A 16,945-nucleotide genomic window follows, 5' to 3' on the forward strand; every position below is an offset into this window, starting at 1 on the left:
TACATGACTTGTTTGTATACATAAATGTATGGTCAGAATTTCCCCCAAATCCACCTTAAAACAGTCATTAGTACAATATATTCTTAACAACATATCTCTAAAACTGGTAGAAACCTTACATATTTATGTTTAATTTCATCTACATGTAAACACGCTTTAAATGCATACCATTCAAAGTAAAGTTGGATCTGTGTCCTGTTACACAAGGAATAGGTTGAATTGGATTATTCTAACATCTATCAATTGGTTTAAGGCCAGATCAAACAAGGTATTTTGTATTATAGGTTACAATAACACAAATTATTGTAAATCAAATCATTAATTTGTAAAGCAAAATCTTAAGCCACTAATGACCATTCTTTACACAATACATTCTAATATTTCAACTAGAAGTAAAAATATTCATTAAAAATAGTAATTAAACTTGTAAAGTTACAGATTTTGAAAATAATTATTAATTTTCCCCCTGAATATTTTAACTTAAATACTTCACCAAAAGGTGTTTAAAATATATGGAGAACTTCAAAGCTTTTAAATCCTCTAATCTGTATTTTTAGCTTCAATCAATGGATAAATATCAAAGAAAATCATGTCAGTATTAAGTATTAATTTTCAAGCAATGATTTTTGCCTTGACTACTCAGTTTAAAAGGAGACAAACTATACTCCAACAGGCAATTTTTCACTCCTCATAGCCAACAGATAAAATGTAAACCATCCTCTTCTCTTTTCCCTGAAGAACTTCCAGGCTAATTCAAATATTATTGAAGTTGAAGAATACTGTATCACATAAAAGCCATTAAAAGGCTCTTTTGGTTAAGGGCTTTTTACCTCTAAAGAGAAAATAAAGGAAATCTTTAAACGCAGATGTTATTTGCAACATTCCTCATTCCAAAAAGTTACTTTAACAATTGTTTGGGGAAAAAGTTCACTTGCATATTGCAATCAATAAACAAAGATTATAAACTACACTTGGAAAAACTCGATGTGGTTATTGGTAGAATTTGTCTTTGTTCATGTCATAGAAACTGCAGTGTTTTTAACCAGGAGGAAATTGTATACAAAACACAGAGCTACACATCTAAATACAGAAAACAATTTGTCTTGCATTATTCAGCAAATCAACATGTAGTTCTAAAAATTAACAATGCTTTACAATGTCCAACATTTACCTGTTGAAAAACATCTGCCCCTTCATCATAATCCACTATTGTGAAAAACAGTTTGTTTGAAAATGCAGATGAATAGCGCCATGAATTAGCCAGTACTTGATATTCTTCATTAGCTTGCCTGTTAAGGAAAAGAAACAAATGTACATCCACTTGGCATTCACTGGTAAAAAATATGCTATAACCAGCTGCAACACTTAGATAAATTATATTTTTCAGTATCATTCTCAACACCCATACTATCAATTCAAAGATTTCAGCTAGTTATGCAATTCTTTGCTACAACTTGTCTTCTCCAAAATTATAAAATGTGTTAATTTAAACTATACCAGAGGCATTCTAGGATGATATCAAGAAAAAATAATGTTTTCTGTATTTAAAAGTCTCAGAAAAGAGGAGTGGTCTGAGTGGCAAGTGTAATGAAGATCTGCTAACAGATTCATGCAAGCAAATGCCTATGTTACTGAGATCAATTTTAGGCATGACATATATTACATGCAAACTCCAGTACAGTTCTGTAGTATTAAGAAATACACTGTACATGAAAAATAACTATCAAAAAATTAAAATTAAAAAAATGAAAAAGTTAAAATGAACATTAATGACTCTTTACTTCCACAAAGAATAATTAACAGGAAGCACAATAAAACCCAACTTTCAACCTCACTACCTGACTTGGTAAAATTTGCTACTTAACACCCTTATTCAACAAGCAGTACGCAATTAAAAAAAAAAAAAAGTGATTTAGTCATTAGTTGGTTATTTCTAGAAACAGATATCACTAAGCAGGCTAACATATTCACTGTCACCCTGAAGAGGGCAGTCAGACAACATCAAAGGAATGCTTTAAAATCTTAAGCACTTCTGTAGTGCACTCTTCTGATAAGCCAGCTGTATTAAAGCTGAACCATTTTTATTATAAGAACAAGATAAAAATCACTTTATCTTGATATCATCATTCTTCTTCGTCCACCTTTCACTTGTGATGAAACAATATTTCTGGAAAATTCAGATTCTTCACTTATGCCCCATTATTTGAGAGGACTCTTGTTCTCACTGATCTCAATGCATTTTGCATCTTCAAACTATTTTGAATTAATATACTAGATACAAAGTATAATTTTTCAAAAGGTTGCCTTAGATCTTCTGTAACAGAGTCAAAGCAAAATTTCATCCTCACATTGCAAATAACAATTTTGTAATACATCTTCATAGCAGATCTTGAAGGGTGTGGAGAAGAAAGAATGAAACAAAGAGCAGCAGGAATACAAAGTAAAGGATTACCACATACAGAACTGAAGATCATTCTACACTATATATTCTCCAACTGATACAATGCTGATACAATCACATTAATAACTTTCTGTAGCACTGGTTCATTCCAATAACAGTAAAAAGCGCACTCACCTGATTGAAAAAAATTCACTCTTCAATTAAAAACAGACAATATCAACTCTGTCACTTTTTATCTACCTAGCTCTATAATTAGTTCATACCAATTTTATCAGTTTATTTCTATGAAGCAATGTTAATTATACAAAGTTGCTATAATAATTATATGAAGCACTATAAAGGCATAAAGCAAAGAACTACATTTGCCTTGAACTCATCAGAAAAATATATTAGCCCTGCTCTTCTTTGCAGGATTTTTTGATATATGGAGGACATTTGAATGCTATTGCTATTATAATCACCTCTTAAAAATTTCATCATACCAGCAACACAGGAACAAGCAACAACAACAGTAATATTGACCAGCTACCAGAAAACAGTGGCTAGATCAAAGGGAATGCTACTATTAGATTTACTCAGAAAATTCAATATACTGGAAAGTAAGCTGCAAAGCAAATGCTCTACAAAAATTCTTCCATTACGCAAAGGGTGCTCATGAAATATTAAAAGTTTTATTTAAAAAGATTAATTACATGGGTGTCTATGGCAGTTAATCAGATTTGTATAGCTTGAGCTATACTTAATGAGATTAATGTTATTCTATTAGTCTGACATTATAGTAAGGAAAACACAAATGGGATATTAGGAAAAGAATAAGACTGTGGAATTATTTGACAAAGAAAGTAGTTAAAGCATTATTTTCTGGCACACTATGGACTGTACAAAATACTTACGTATATACAGTCGGCACAAAGTGCACTATCAGGTAGGTACCTGTTCTTGAAAACATATCTATTTCTGAGATATACTTTTTAGCAGGGAAAACAAAAAAATTCCTCTCTTTTCAGAATAAAAAAAATCACCTCTTGGAGGTCTCATTGATAGGGTAGATGTTAATAAAAAGCACAAAGAATCTCTTCTCTCATATATTTTGCTTCTTCCAACACAAAATATGCACCTTTTTGTGATGGGTTTCAGCTGCTGAGGAAAAGCTCAAGTGACCAGTCTAATTTTTCTGACCCAAATATCCTTTTCTAAATGAAAATACCTCAGAAGTTAATTTGCAAAATGAACCAGACAAAAATGTGAACTCTTTGGAGACAAACAAGATGCCTCTGATATGCACCTGTACTCAAAGCAGAGATGGTTGCTTCTGCCAGTCAGATGAGAGAAGCAGAGTAAAAGTAAAATAAAATCAGAAAGTAAAATAAAAGACATTATATAATTTGCTTATGGAGTTTTCAGATGGTACATCAACAAAAAAAAAAAAATGAAAAAAAAAAGAATGAAAGAAGTAGAGGAGCAGTCAGCATCAGCAGGATAGAGCTAAAGCTCATGGGCAGCTGAAAAATCAAGTGGAGCCTGGGGTCACTTACGTCCGGTTGGTAAAAAGGTGCTGATCACTTTAGGAAAATGTGGTAAGAATAAAATGGGGGAGCAGTCTGCAAGATGCAAGATGAAAAGTAGAGAAGCTGAAAGCAAATTTTTGCCCATAAATGCATTCAAGTCAATCTAGAAGTTACCATTTGCCTGTATGCAATACAAAGTACAGGCTGAGAAACGGTCTCCTCATCTCTCTGAAGATACTACTATCAGAATGAACATTCTTTTTTCCTCCTTACATACAAAAGTAATATTTTCTTTAATAGTGTAACTGATGTGGGTAACAGAGATAAACTATCTAGTTGAGTGAGGACCTAAACACCAAGGGAAAAAGGTAGCTGGTCTTATATCCTAAATCATCATTGTTCAGAGTTAGATTATTTCTGACTGCTCATCCAAACTGATTCATCATCACAATGCATCAAGGGGCCCTTTAGGATTTGCTTCCAATGTGTGGTTGCAGAGTATATGCACCAGGAACAGCAATAACAGGTAAAGTCAATTAAGACTAACCAAGTTTAATTTCCTGGAACTAAAACAGTTTAATCAAACGCATTTCTAAACACGCATGGAAAAATTCCCCCATCTTAAGTCACTAGAAATACATTCACCCTCCATTTGAGAGCACACTGGATATGTAATCTGTTATTGTTAATTCATCTCCCAACACCAGCTACGTCATATTGAACTTAAATAATTGTGTCAACAGAAAAACTGACTACTAACGCAATTGTGAAGGCATCAGATAGCTTGCGATACTCTTTTAGATCACCACATTGAAACTTGTTTGTTGTTTAAACTTGTTAGATGAAAAATCTTAACTCTAAATTCTGCTTTAGGATAAATACAGAATTTCCTTGAAAAAAAAAAATCTAGAGGCATGACTAGAGGCTCTGCTAACATGCATACAGAGCTGCAGGTTTTCATAAGCCTTCATGTGTTAGGACTAGATTAATTCAGACAAGATTGACTGAACGTTTATTTTTTACATACCAAAGCTTCATCCAAATATCTAGAGTCCCAAGGTCTTCTTTGTATGTGGCATTTTAAAAGTCAGTTGATATGATTTTCATATACCTTCACAAATCATGTGATTTATGTGATTGATGCTATAATGTCTTCCTTGCTGCACAAAGAAAATTACATTCTCCGAGACATATTTGGTCAGCTTTTCACATGTATGTCCTTGATATATGCATAGGTGAACTCAACCGGTTAAGTTCTATTCAAAATCTGGAACTTTTCCAGCATTAAAAAGGGCAGAAGGTTGCAGGAGGGGAGAATCCTTCCTTTTTATCTCCTAGATAATGTCCAAGCTACAGCAGTTCCCAGTAATTAACAGGCATGATAGTCCTTTGTCCAGTAGAGAACATAGATCACCAAACTGACTTTGCACTCACCTGGAATTCGAAAAGTGACACTAACATTTTGAATGCAGGAAGCTACCTCTCCATCTGTGATACCACAATCGTTCAAAACACTAGCCAGAAGAGTCATACTGATTTTACTATAACCAGGCGCTCCTCTTATCTACAAACATTCTAAATATAACCAAATGCAAAATCAGATACTCAAAGGATACAGTGTTTTTTTTAAGATAGGACACACATGATCTCTTCTGGCCTCAAATGTGCTCATCTACAATGGTTTGCTTCAATAATCATTAGCTTTCACTGCTCTTCTCCAAAAGAGGACCACATTTCCTACTCCTGGTATTTATCCTTTTATCTTGTAATTTATTTCTCCCCCTCTTTTTATCTTTTTATGTATAATGCTGTGTTTTTCACGCTTCGAATTTGACATAGCAGTACTCAACAGCCACACACAAACATTTTTTTTCACCTTCTGAAAATGCTGTGATCATGTTCTTTATTAACTAGACATTTAGAAGAGACAAAATACAGAAATGTCAAATCTAAGCACCAAAAGGAAACAACAAAAACCGGGTTTTTTTTGTAAAGAGGTCTGTGGTGCATAAACTAACAAGGCTCAATTTTTAGGGGGAAAAAAGTTCTAATTCTTGTGACAAAGCTATTCAAAGTCAAAGATTTCAGTCTATGTGCTTTTTCATATCTGAAATATGACATTGTTTTTTTTTTTTATGCAATTGCTCTGAAAATATTTTGACAAGTAGTAGTTAAATCTTGGACAAAAGCATCTTCACAGAACATTACAGATTAAGTTAAAAAATCTATTTTTCCTTTAGGCAAAGTGGCTAGTGAATAGCTAACAATCAAGTAATGCATGCATTTCAGTTCTCCATATCCTTTCAGTGCTCCTGTCCACTAATTAGGCATTGATTTGAAAATGTCGATTTTCCTGATAATGGTTTTATGTGCAGTATGATCAACCTCACTAAATTCCTTTTATTTCCCATGAACAAGTGGGTTGCAACTTCACAATTATTTAAACAAATCAAACTGAATGTCGTATGCTGCTTTATCCTTCATTTTATGCATCAAGATTTTCAGTTGCTTCTGTACGTAGATGTCTAGTCTGGCCTATTACAAGATAAAATTTACAAGCTCTTTTTCAGAACAGTAAACAATAAACAGTTGCAAGCAAACTTAACTTCCTTAAAAAAAACCCCAGTATTTATTTTGTTTTCACATGCCCTACAGAAGACCTGTACATAGCACAGGGAAAGAATTTGCGATGGCCATTACAAACAAATACAATGACCCTTATAAAGCTGAACTTGGTTCATCTCTTATAGTTTTATCCACAGGGTAAGAAAATAAGGAATGATTTAAAACAATATGGTAAACTTTCAACTTCTATTTCCTCTCCTAAAGTTGAACCCTGGCAACACAAAGAAGAAACAGCAGCAACCAAAGAGCTGAACTAAAAATTCACTTGACTTAAGAATATTGGAAAGTTTCTGTACCTAATCCTTCACCTTCACAGTTCATATGTGGAGACTGAACTCATGGAAAGGCAATTTATACATTCTCCCTAAAAACTGACCGACAGATTTCAGTGACAGAAAATTAATCTATTAAAAAAAAAAAAAAAAACAAAAACCCAAAAACATATACAACTACAGATACTTAAGTTAAAGTTTCTGTTGTAAATGTCCCATTCCAACACATCAGAAATCTAACAAGCTGGTATGTTTACCAACTCTGTATATGGATTAAAATGCACCTCTTTAAAACCAAGAAATAATATTTCTTAATATACAGCTTGCATATTTCATAGTTCTACAGAGTATTTTACTGCCTATTTAAATACTGTTTAGAGCTCCCTGCACAATAATCCAATCTATTACTAAACACAATGATTTCTAATGCATATTTTGGCTGAAGAAGGTTTTATTAGCAGTTTCTGATTTAGTAACGTAATTAAGTGCATGACTACCTTTCAGTCCCTTGGCCTTATTTGCCTGTCTATCATTAGTAATTTTTGGATCAACTTATTAAGCTAGGAATTTGCATAGACAGATCTTGAACTTAAAAGAATACCAGAGCCACTCTAATACATATTCTAAATGAAGCCACCAGAAATTATTAAAGTGCAGTGCCAGAAAGTATCCCACAACAAGCATGTCTTTGTGGAAAAATGTGCTTGCATGTAAGAACTGCCCAAAGCTGTGAAATCACAGGGTAAGTCACATCTGCATCACAGCCTTAGACATCTCTTACTGAATAATTCAGTAAAGTGCCCTATTATTACGTAGCAATGAACCACTTCCGCCGTACAATGTCTTGGGAAAGATCATGGTTATCTGTTAAGAAAATAAAGCTGATTTCTTAAAGAGAAAGTCTTCCTTAGCTGTGTATATTTTATTCAACTGTAATTCAAAAAAGAAACAAAAACTTGGCAGAATCCTAAATTTGACATCTAGATCAAATGACAGTTGAAAAGATGCTGTCAAAAGTACATGAGCCTGTTGAATAGTGTGCAATCCCATGCAAACAACAACCCTACTCAGTGTATTGCACATTGATTCAAATGTTCACTTGAAGGCTGGTGAGGAAGATCAGTAAGGTATAAATTACCTGCAAACAGAGCATTGTCGCTGTGGCTGGAGAGCAGTGAACATCACTATCACAGAGTAGTTACGAGGTGGAGCCTTCACAAACCTTCGGAATTTGTCTCCATTCATGCGGATGACTGAGCGCCTTGAGCTCCACTCCATCAGCTGCTCCACTTTCTCAGCCAAAAGATTCTGTAATTGAGGACAAGGATGGGGAATGTTTAAGCGCTTTGTACTTATATTCTGCCTTTTCACCCTCAGAGCTTATATGGTCTTAAGCCAGAGGTCATACAGTTATATGGTTATAATTATAGGGAGCCCCTGGTGGTCTAGTGGTTAAGGACGCGGCGCTGTCACCGTCGAGGCCCGGGTTCAATTCCCGGACAGGGCCACTCCCCGGGCAGATGGAGCTCGTTAGCCCGTAAGGCAATCCATCTACGTCCTGAGGACCTCGCTGCCACCGTCCAAGTGTGCTTGGCCCCGGCAGATGAACCTCAAGATTAAAGGGTGGGCTCAGTTCCGCGCACACTGTGTCTCACCTAAAAAATCCAACGCACAAGCTGGAAGGTGGAAAGACCTTCCCCGGTTCTTCGTTCGCGAAGACTGGCCATTATTATAATTATAGGTTATACGTGTATAGCAAAAGTGCGCTTATAGCACAATTCAGTCTTTCATATAGACAGGGAAATTTTAAGTATTTAAAAAAATAACTCAATGTGGTTTTAAACAAAAAGGATCCATAAAATGAAATCAAACAGGTTGCTACCAAAGGCAAAGGAGTAGAGTAAGGCTGACTGCCTTAATACAAGTTATCAGTACAGCAATCATTTAACTTATGTTACATTTATTCTATTTAGTAAAAATGAGAGTAAGATATTGTCAGTCACTCAAGTATAAAGATGAAAGAAAATTATACCTACAGAGAGAGAAATAGTTACTCTATTCAGAATTTCCTACAAATACATATCATACTGAATTTAAATTAATACAAGTTAATATTTTGCTACAGACAGGACTACACTGTCATATAAACCCATCTAGGCAAATTCTGTTATGAGATCAACATTTTATACTGCTTTCAAGATTAAGAACCACAAAATATTTTGACTGCACTACCATTGTAAAAGGAAATAAAACCCTGCCTGTGTGTTGCTTTTCTTTTGCTTGCAAGCATTCCACGACATGAATGACTTAAAAGCAAGCTATGAGACATATTAGAAGACAGTCTTCTTCATCAAACTATTCCTATGAAAATCTATTTAGAATTTTTTTTTTTAATCAAGTAAGCCTGATGTGACACATGCTCAGCAGAAATGGTTTCATTTCCTAAATTACCCAGGTTCAGTGAAGTCGCACTGACCATGCTCTAGGCGGACTGCTACATACATTGTATCAGGATCAGTGCATCAATCCATCTTGTTTTATACCTTCTGTTCCCTACTCAGAGACACTGTGGAAGCTGCCTATATCAAATAAGAAGGCAAAAAGTGTGGAGAACACTGGAATATTACAAGTCAGAGGTTGACCACTGAAAGAAGATGGGAAGGACAGAGAGGGGGCAGACAGACAGGAACAGAAAGTGAAGAAGGGGCATCAAACAAAAGGGAAACTAAGTTCAGAAAATTTGAGGATGTCAGACCTCTGTTAAAATACAGAAATTAGTGAAAGGGTTTATGAACTGATGTCACTCCACTGTGGAGGGGAAGAATAAACTAGCTTAACATATTGAAATGGGGACACTGAGAAAAGAGAATACAATGAGAGGCAAGGCAAGGGTAAAACTCAAATACTGTGTAAGAAAAACTGAGAAAGGAGACAAGGTGGTTTTTTCTAGGACTTTCTTTAAATAAAGGAATGAAATAGAAAAATTAGGTCATCTAGTAACATTTTGACAAATCAGTAATGCTATAAATAAGAGCAGAGACAGATATATGAGGGGAAGAAAGGAGTGAACTGTAAGGATCAAGAAAAATTACATTTTGCCTGTCAGACCTTCCATCTTAAAAATTATCAGAGCTCCTCAGGCACAGGTCATCAGAAGGCTTGAGTCCAAAAGTTTTGATCAGTGTAAATTATGAACAGTTCTGAGAGTCACATTTACTTGACCCTATAAAGCCTTTTAAAAAAAATCCTTTAGGGCTTCATTCCTTTCCTCACAATTTAGCTTATAGTTGTTATCACAAACGTGAAAGAGATCATAAGTCTGTTTATATAAATTAATCAATTAATACTAAAATTTTCCTTCTGCTAAAAGACATTTGTAAGGTTTCCTTGAATTAGCAGTGTCTGAATTAAATCTTTGGTCATTTCAAAAGATTTGCTAGGCATCAGGCACGCAGCTGGTAATACGCAATAAAACATAAGGAGCTAAAAAGGATGTGAACATGTATATCCAAAAGCTTAAATAACTGAAGCAAAAACGATAAACCAAATAGAACTAATAAAAAGACACAACTTCTATATTAGCACAGGAATGATGCACAACATCCTACTTGGTACAGAAACCCAAAGACTTCTCAGAACAAGTCTTATTCAGAGAAAAGAAACCCATGAAACAGCATTAAGGATATGAAAGCAAGAGCATGATCTTTTCAGAGAAAAAAAAAAAAAAACACACCAAAAAACAGGGGAGGAAAAAAAATCCAGCTCTATTAGTGTTACACAATTTGTTTCTATAAAATAAAGTTATATTGGAAGATTCTTACTCAGAGAATTCCCAACCCAAGATTTACTTGGAAGCTTGTTGCCAATAAAAAAATTGCCTTGATTCTTTCAGATCCAACCATGTGCAATGTCACGTTCACAGAGCTCTTATGCAATACTCTGAAGTATGTTCTCAACCACTTGTATCTTTTGTTGTTATTTTTTTCTAAATGCACTAGGTAGAAAGCTACTAACTAAACTAACGTGTTTACTATACTTGGTAATCAAACAAGTGCTTCAGGAAGGGAGTAGAGGAATTTTGTACAATTTATATACTTGCTTCATTGCATTCTGAAGCAATCTACTCTTTTCAAATAGAAAGTTAGTGAATAGATTGCAGATAATTGCTTACATCATAAACCATCCTGCTATAGGCTACACTTTCCTTAGGTAACTGACCACACTTCAATATCCTATTAATTTTTTCATACACTTTATTGCAGAAAGATTTCTTTTGCAGAGTAACTGATAGAAGAGAACTTGGAACTGACAGCTCTAGAATTCACAGTGAAGTCATTCTGATTTCTAACTCTTTAGAGAGAGATGAAGGCCAGATATTGTTTTTGTCATGTGCGAGACAATATATGCTGCTAAGTTAGCAACTTTTTCCTCATTTCATTTAATAATGAAAACTAAGAAATAAATCTACTCTTAAATAAGTTTCCATTTTAGCCATGCATTTGATTTTCAAATTCAGTACCTGTCTTAAGGAAATACGGCACACTTCAAAATTCCAACTGTCTACTTTAGTTTTGGATCAAAAAGGCACCTACTTTTAAGACACTACACTCAGAAAATTGGTCAGCCTGTTATAGGTGGGGAGAGCATGTTTTAAACATGCTGAAGCAGCAGAACAACATTAAGGATTTCATAATTCAGATTTCTCCTGTGTAAAAGAGAATGTTGAAAATTGAAGAAATATTTTCCAAAGGGGAAAATTTTCCATATGACCCTAATAAAAACAATCTATTAATATCCAGGAAAGCATTGTTAGAAAAGACAATGGTCTATCCCAAATTGTTCTTGCCATGAAGATACTGAAACTGAACATGTTCTCCAGTATTTTTCTTCTATCCAACCATCTAACTATACAAACCATATCTAAAACTGTCACCAAAGTGAATTCCCATTAGGATTCTAGATAGTTACACAAATTTTATTAACTCAACCTCTAAACGGCTAAATCTGACAAAATACATCTTGGGATGACTGAGAGACAGAAGCAATATCCAGAAAACAAGGAACTATCCCATTTTTGCTCTAGTGTCTAATTTTCTGCTCCTCTACACAGTCTATACAAGTAAAGACCCTATATTTGTTTAAACCCATTAGGTTACAGAATTCCTCTGAGTACTTATTATCTTTATACCAATAACTCAATGGAACTAGCTGAAACACTAGGGAAAAAACCCAAACAAACAAACCCCAGAAGCCTAAATATGAAAAGGGAAATTTTTCCTGTATGAGGAAAATTCCAGGTTTGGTGTTGCAAATACCTACAACAGAGTCAACAGATAACAATCTACTGATAAAAACATAGAGAACTTTTAAATCAATGGGCAAAGAGGTAGCCAGGTATCATTTATGTATTTTCAGTGGCTGATGCCCCAAGCAGAATAAAAGAACATTCATGATCTATGTGTGGAAACATGAATGCTAATTTTTGTAAAACAAACAGAACTATAATTTTCCTTGCTGTTACTACAGTATTTTGTAACAAGTGAAAATCCAGGAATTTTCTTATGAAAGAAGAAAAGCTGTTCATTTTTTAGAAAATGGGATTTCCCTATAAAGCAATCACCTATGAAAATTATCTTTGCTGCTGTCAAAAGCATAGGCAAACTGTGACAAGTTATGAAACAGAAGATGCTGGCAGGTCAAGCTTCTGGCGTCTACACCTGAAGCAATTCCCCATTAGGGATTGCTTCCCAGTGATTCCCCATATCTCCTCTCTGCTTCTTAACCTAACAGAGCTTGTCATCGACAAGCCTTCCCTTTCATACTCTGTGACCAGCAGATTAGCTACTCAAAACACAGCTTTATCTATTTGCTCTCCCAAGACAGTGCCTACAAGACGAAGCATAAACAACAATAAGAACCACCCTGTATCCACACATTTTTGTCTCATTAACTGTTAATCTTCCTTGGCCAGATTTTCTAAATTTCTTTTAGCCTAATTCAAACCACCTTGTTGGGGGCAGGTGGCACCAAGTAACACAAAACAAAATACCACCCGTATTTTCCTAAATGCTACTTGCTCTGTCTATCCAATGGATATCCTTGATGTTTTCAAGACAAATCTCTTATTAAAAAAAAAAAAAAAAAAAAACAAAAAAACCAAAAAACCAACCAAAAAACAACCACCTATTCATTCAGATTTGTTCATCTGTGAAACACAAGAATCACAGAAAAATAGCTGGGTTTTCAAGAAAGTTTTATCAGATTTTCTATATCATATAAACAGATTTTTGACAGATTTACATTACTGAAAATGTATTATGATTTACTTTTCTTCTTTAGACCCTCTTTCATTTACTTTGCCTTCAGTCAGAAAATCTTCACATAGGCAGCTTTTAAGGCATAAGGGGCTATTAAAAAACAAACAAACAAACAAAGTCCCAATGATATTACTCAATGCTTTGCTGTTCAAAGTAGCCTGCTTTCACCTGAAACAAACCAGCTCTACCACTTTGCTTCTGTCAGGCTTCAGAACACGTTTCAGGTCTTGCTGATGGTAAGAGAGTCCTGAATACTGCTCAGTATGAGAACACGGAATACCAAGATCTCAGCTCCAGAAAGGCAGGGTCAAGAGCTGTAAGATGACATACCTATATTAGGAAAAGTCTTCAAATAAATTAGCCAGGGACTTGAACTACTGTTGACTACTAATAAGGCTGAGGCATTGGTTATTATCAAGCCACTCCCCTTTCCTGATGAAAAATTCAAATTCACTCCAGTAGCTCAAATTTCACAGTTTCTGTAGTGAAAGAAATAAAGCAAGGAGATGCTAATTAATTATTTGATACTATATTTGCTACCAGAGATCAGTTAACTACAGATTTTGTTGAGTGTTTCTGAAATGATGATGTTGCAAATAAAATGAAAAAACAAATGAGGTGGCTTGACCTCCATGTTTCTTTATGTCTATCTTACCAAAACCAACTAATGCTGATCAAATCACAGTTGATGAAAATTCTGCTTTGCTCACTCAGGTGCATCAAATACACAAGAAACGCTAGCTTTGTAAGCAATTATTTCAGGACAACACTCATTGTAAAAACAAACAAACAAAGAACAACACAAGGTTGCACTGATAAGGCATGTAAAGTGTCTCATAAATTTCTCAATCTGACGTATGTAGCCTAATTTCCAATTTATTACAACAGTCCCCTTTTTAGTCTTTCATTACACCAAGAATAATAGTACAGAGCAACTAACTGTACTAATAAACACATTTCAGCAGTAAGTTGTAAGAATAGTTAACTCCTCTAAAAATGTGTCTGATAAACATTCACAGATATGTAATTACTGACCAAATTACATAATTGGAATTAACATTAGAAGCGTTCTTACAGGCATATGTTCCTCTGTTGTTCCTTGTTCACCTAATGCCAGACTACCAACATACCAGTATCCTTGAACATATCAAAAATAGTTTTATCACTTGTAAAACTCAACAAACAATAACTCATGTATATTTCAAATAACATTTCCTACACACTTTCCTGCACAAGTCTTCTAAAGAAGATTTCACATAGCTCATGGACTTGAAAGTGCTAAAAGAAGGGTAATTTCTTTAGTCTGTCCAGATCTTCATTCTTTTCTCTAAAAGTTCCTAGGCTATTCTGAAACCCAGAAAAAAATAATATTTCATTTTTATCAACAAATTCTTCAAATTAAGGCATACAGCATCAGCAGCTTCATCAGAAATATCTATTCCCTTTTTTGAATGTCACATCAGAGTTGCAATCTGTAATTTCTTGATTCACAACCCTAGGTTCGATGGAGAAGTTCAGGATTAAGTATCTGAATGTTCCAGTGAGCAACATATTTTTCTGCAGCAGAAATTAGGAGCATATACGTCCAATTCTGAAGGCATCAGAAGCATAGTACAAACTGTTCTATAACTCATAAGGTCATAAACTAATTCCACTGAGAATGGCTGTATAAGTACTGCAAATGTTTTCTTCTCTGTTCTCTCCTCTTTAACAAAAGAAGAGCATGAGTTAATGCAAATACTACTAACAAGTAAGAAATACAGAAATCTGTTTGGATACTTTTTTCCCCTTTCAGATTACTTATTTATTCAGATTATTTATTTATTTACAAAAAGTCATTGCCTGAACATAACTGAGAAGCCATGTAAGCTAGCAGAGTAGGACTGACTTGATATTATGCTCCACTGACTTAAAGTCATTTAGCTGTGACTGAGGATTTGCTTTTTGGAATCAGACACCCATTTTCATCTTTATGTAAAATAGCCTACATTTTGTGGCACTAAGCCTAAAAATGTCCTTCTAAGTAGATAAATGAACAGAGAACTAGAAGTACTGAGGTTTGGGTTGTTTTTGTTGTTTTGGGTTTTTTTTGTTGTTGTTGTTGTTGGTTTTGGTATTTGGTTGTTTTGTGTTTTTTTTTTTTTTAATTTTAGCCTGTAAGTTGTTCTATTAGAATTTTAAGAAAAATTTTATTTCTTATTACATAAAGCTGTCATTTTCTGAACATTGTACAAGAAAGCATTAACATTAATATTTTTTCCACTGTAGAAAATGCAAGATAGACAGTAACCTGCATAATGGTTTACATAAATGTATGTTGTCCAGCTAATTTTACAAAGATCTTCAATTTCCATGGAATACAAGCAAAAAATGACAATTTATCTCAAAATACAAGAAATTCATCCTATTTTGTAATTAATATTTTTTAAAATTTTCAGACTTTGTCATAAGCTTTATGATAACTTACATTCATAAAAAATAAAGTTCATCTAATTTAAATAAAGTCTGTAAAGTCAACATTATGAATTACAGAGTAGGACTCTAGTATTGTAAACAAGCACACAACTTCCTTCAGGAAAGATAATCTCTACTGTACTGCATTAAATAAACACAAGTAACCATTTAAGTTCTATAGAAATTAGCCTAGGAAAGACACCTTACACAACTTAAGGCTTTTCCCTTATTGGTTTGTTGTTTTTGTGTTGTTTTTTTTTTTTTTACAAGTGTAGAAGTAATTAAAAACATAATGAGAAATATCAAAAGGATGAATTATGAATTAGAGAAAAGACTCTACAACAAAAGCACCAGCTAAACCTCAAAGTACATTTTGCTTAGGTCACCTTTACACTGGAAGGATATTAGTCTCAGGAGAGCATAATATAGGACAACCAGGATGATTCCAAGAGTATTTGTTATACACAAAGGCTAAAAAAGCTTCATTTATTCTCAGTGGAAAAAATTTCAGGGTGACCTAGCAAAAACACTGCAAAAGTTCTTTATTAAAGATGGGGAAAAAAAATCTTTAGCTAAATATTATAATTATGCACAAAAAGTTAAAAACTAACATCATTCCGCGCATATATTTCAATTCATTAAAATGATCAAACTTTTAAATGACTGTATATTTTTTCAATATTCAGAACCTTCAGATTACTGGGAAATGGACACAGCCATACCTTTCAGAGCGCAAGTTTATGATTTTTAGAGCAGATACTTCAAGTTAATTCTATGCAGAACTATTACTTTACAAATTGAAACTCTTTCTAACTCCAAGAACACAACTCAAAGCTACAGATTATTAAGACGTGTGACACTAGCTCATTCAGCCTGCCATTTTCAAATATTTCTGTGTTTTAGGTAAAATTAAATTTAGCTAAGTCTGCCTTTTAAACTAAGTGTGTTTATATTGGCCTTCTGAGTTTCTTAATTCCAAGCGTTTTTTTCTTTAGTTCCACTTTCTGCAATAGTCATTTCACATCATTCAGCAGTCTCGCTCAATCTACAGTGTAGAATTATGAATTAACTACTGAAAGCCATTTGTGTACCTCTCCCTTGCTACAAAGAATATTGACTTCTCAGACAAACTATTAATATTGTGTTTATTTCTAAAAATAAGGTAACTTTTAATCCCATTCTTTTCCCTTCACTTCTTATGTGTTAGTTGAAATCAGCAGGCAGCCTTACTTGAACTGTCTAGATCATCTGAAAAAATGGTACTTGTCTACTAAAGGCAAAGTTTTGACACTACAGGAAGACACAAGCCATTTCTCCTTCTTTCTCCTTCATTCTGAAACAAGAGTCCACAGTGCCTTTGAAAATTTG

General features: G+C 34.1%; 1 protein-coding gene across 1 annotated transcript in view; it reads right to left on the reverse strand.

Moving 5' to 3' along the window:
- The window catches only part of TUSC3 (tumor suppressor candidate 3), a 112,204-nt gene that overhangs the window by 69,607 nt on the left and 25,652 nt on the right, over window positions 1-16,945 (reverse strand). The window contains exons 2-3 of the mRNA XM_027896339.1: window positions 7,945-8,114; window positions 1,172-1,289 (exon numbers count right to left, since the gene is read on the reverse strand). Coding sequence (XP_027752140.1) covers window positions 1,172-1,289; window positions 7,945-8,114 — 288 coding nt within the window. The remainder of the gene's footprint in view (window positions 1-1,171; window positions 1,290-7,944; window positions 8,115-16,945) is intronic.

Source organism: Empidonax traillii, unplaced genomic scaffold (genome assembly GCF_003031625.1).
Source record: "Empidonax traillii isolate 1590-97213 ecotype Southwest subspecies unplaced genomic scaffold, ASM303162v1 scaffold493:size717247, whole genome shotgun sequence".
NCBI lineage: Eukaryota > Metazoa > Chordata > Aves > Passeriformes > Tyrannidae > Empidonax > Empidonax traillii.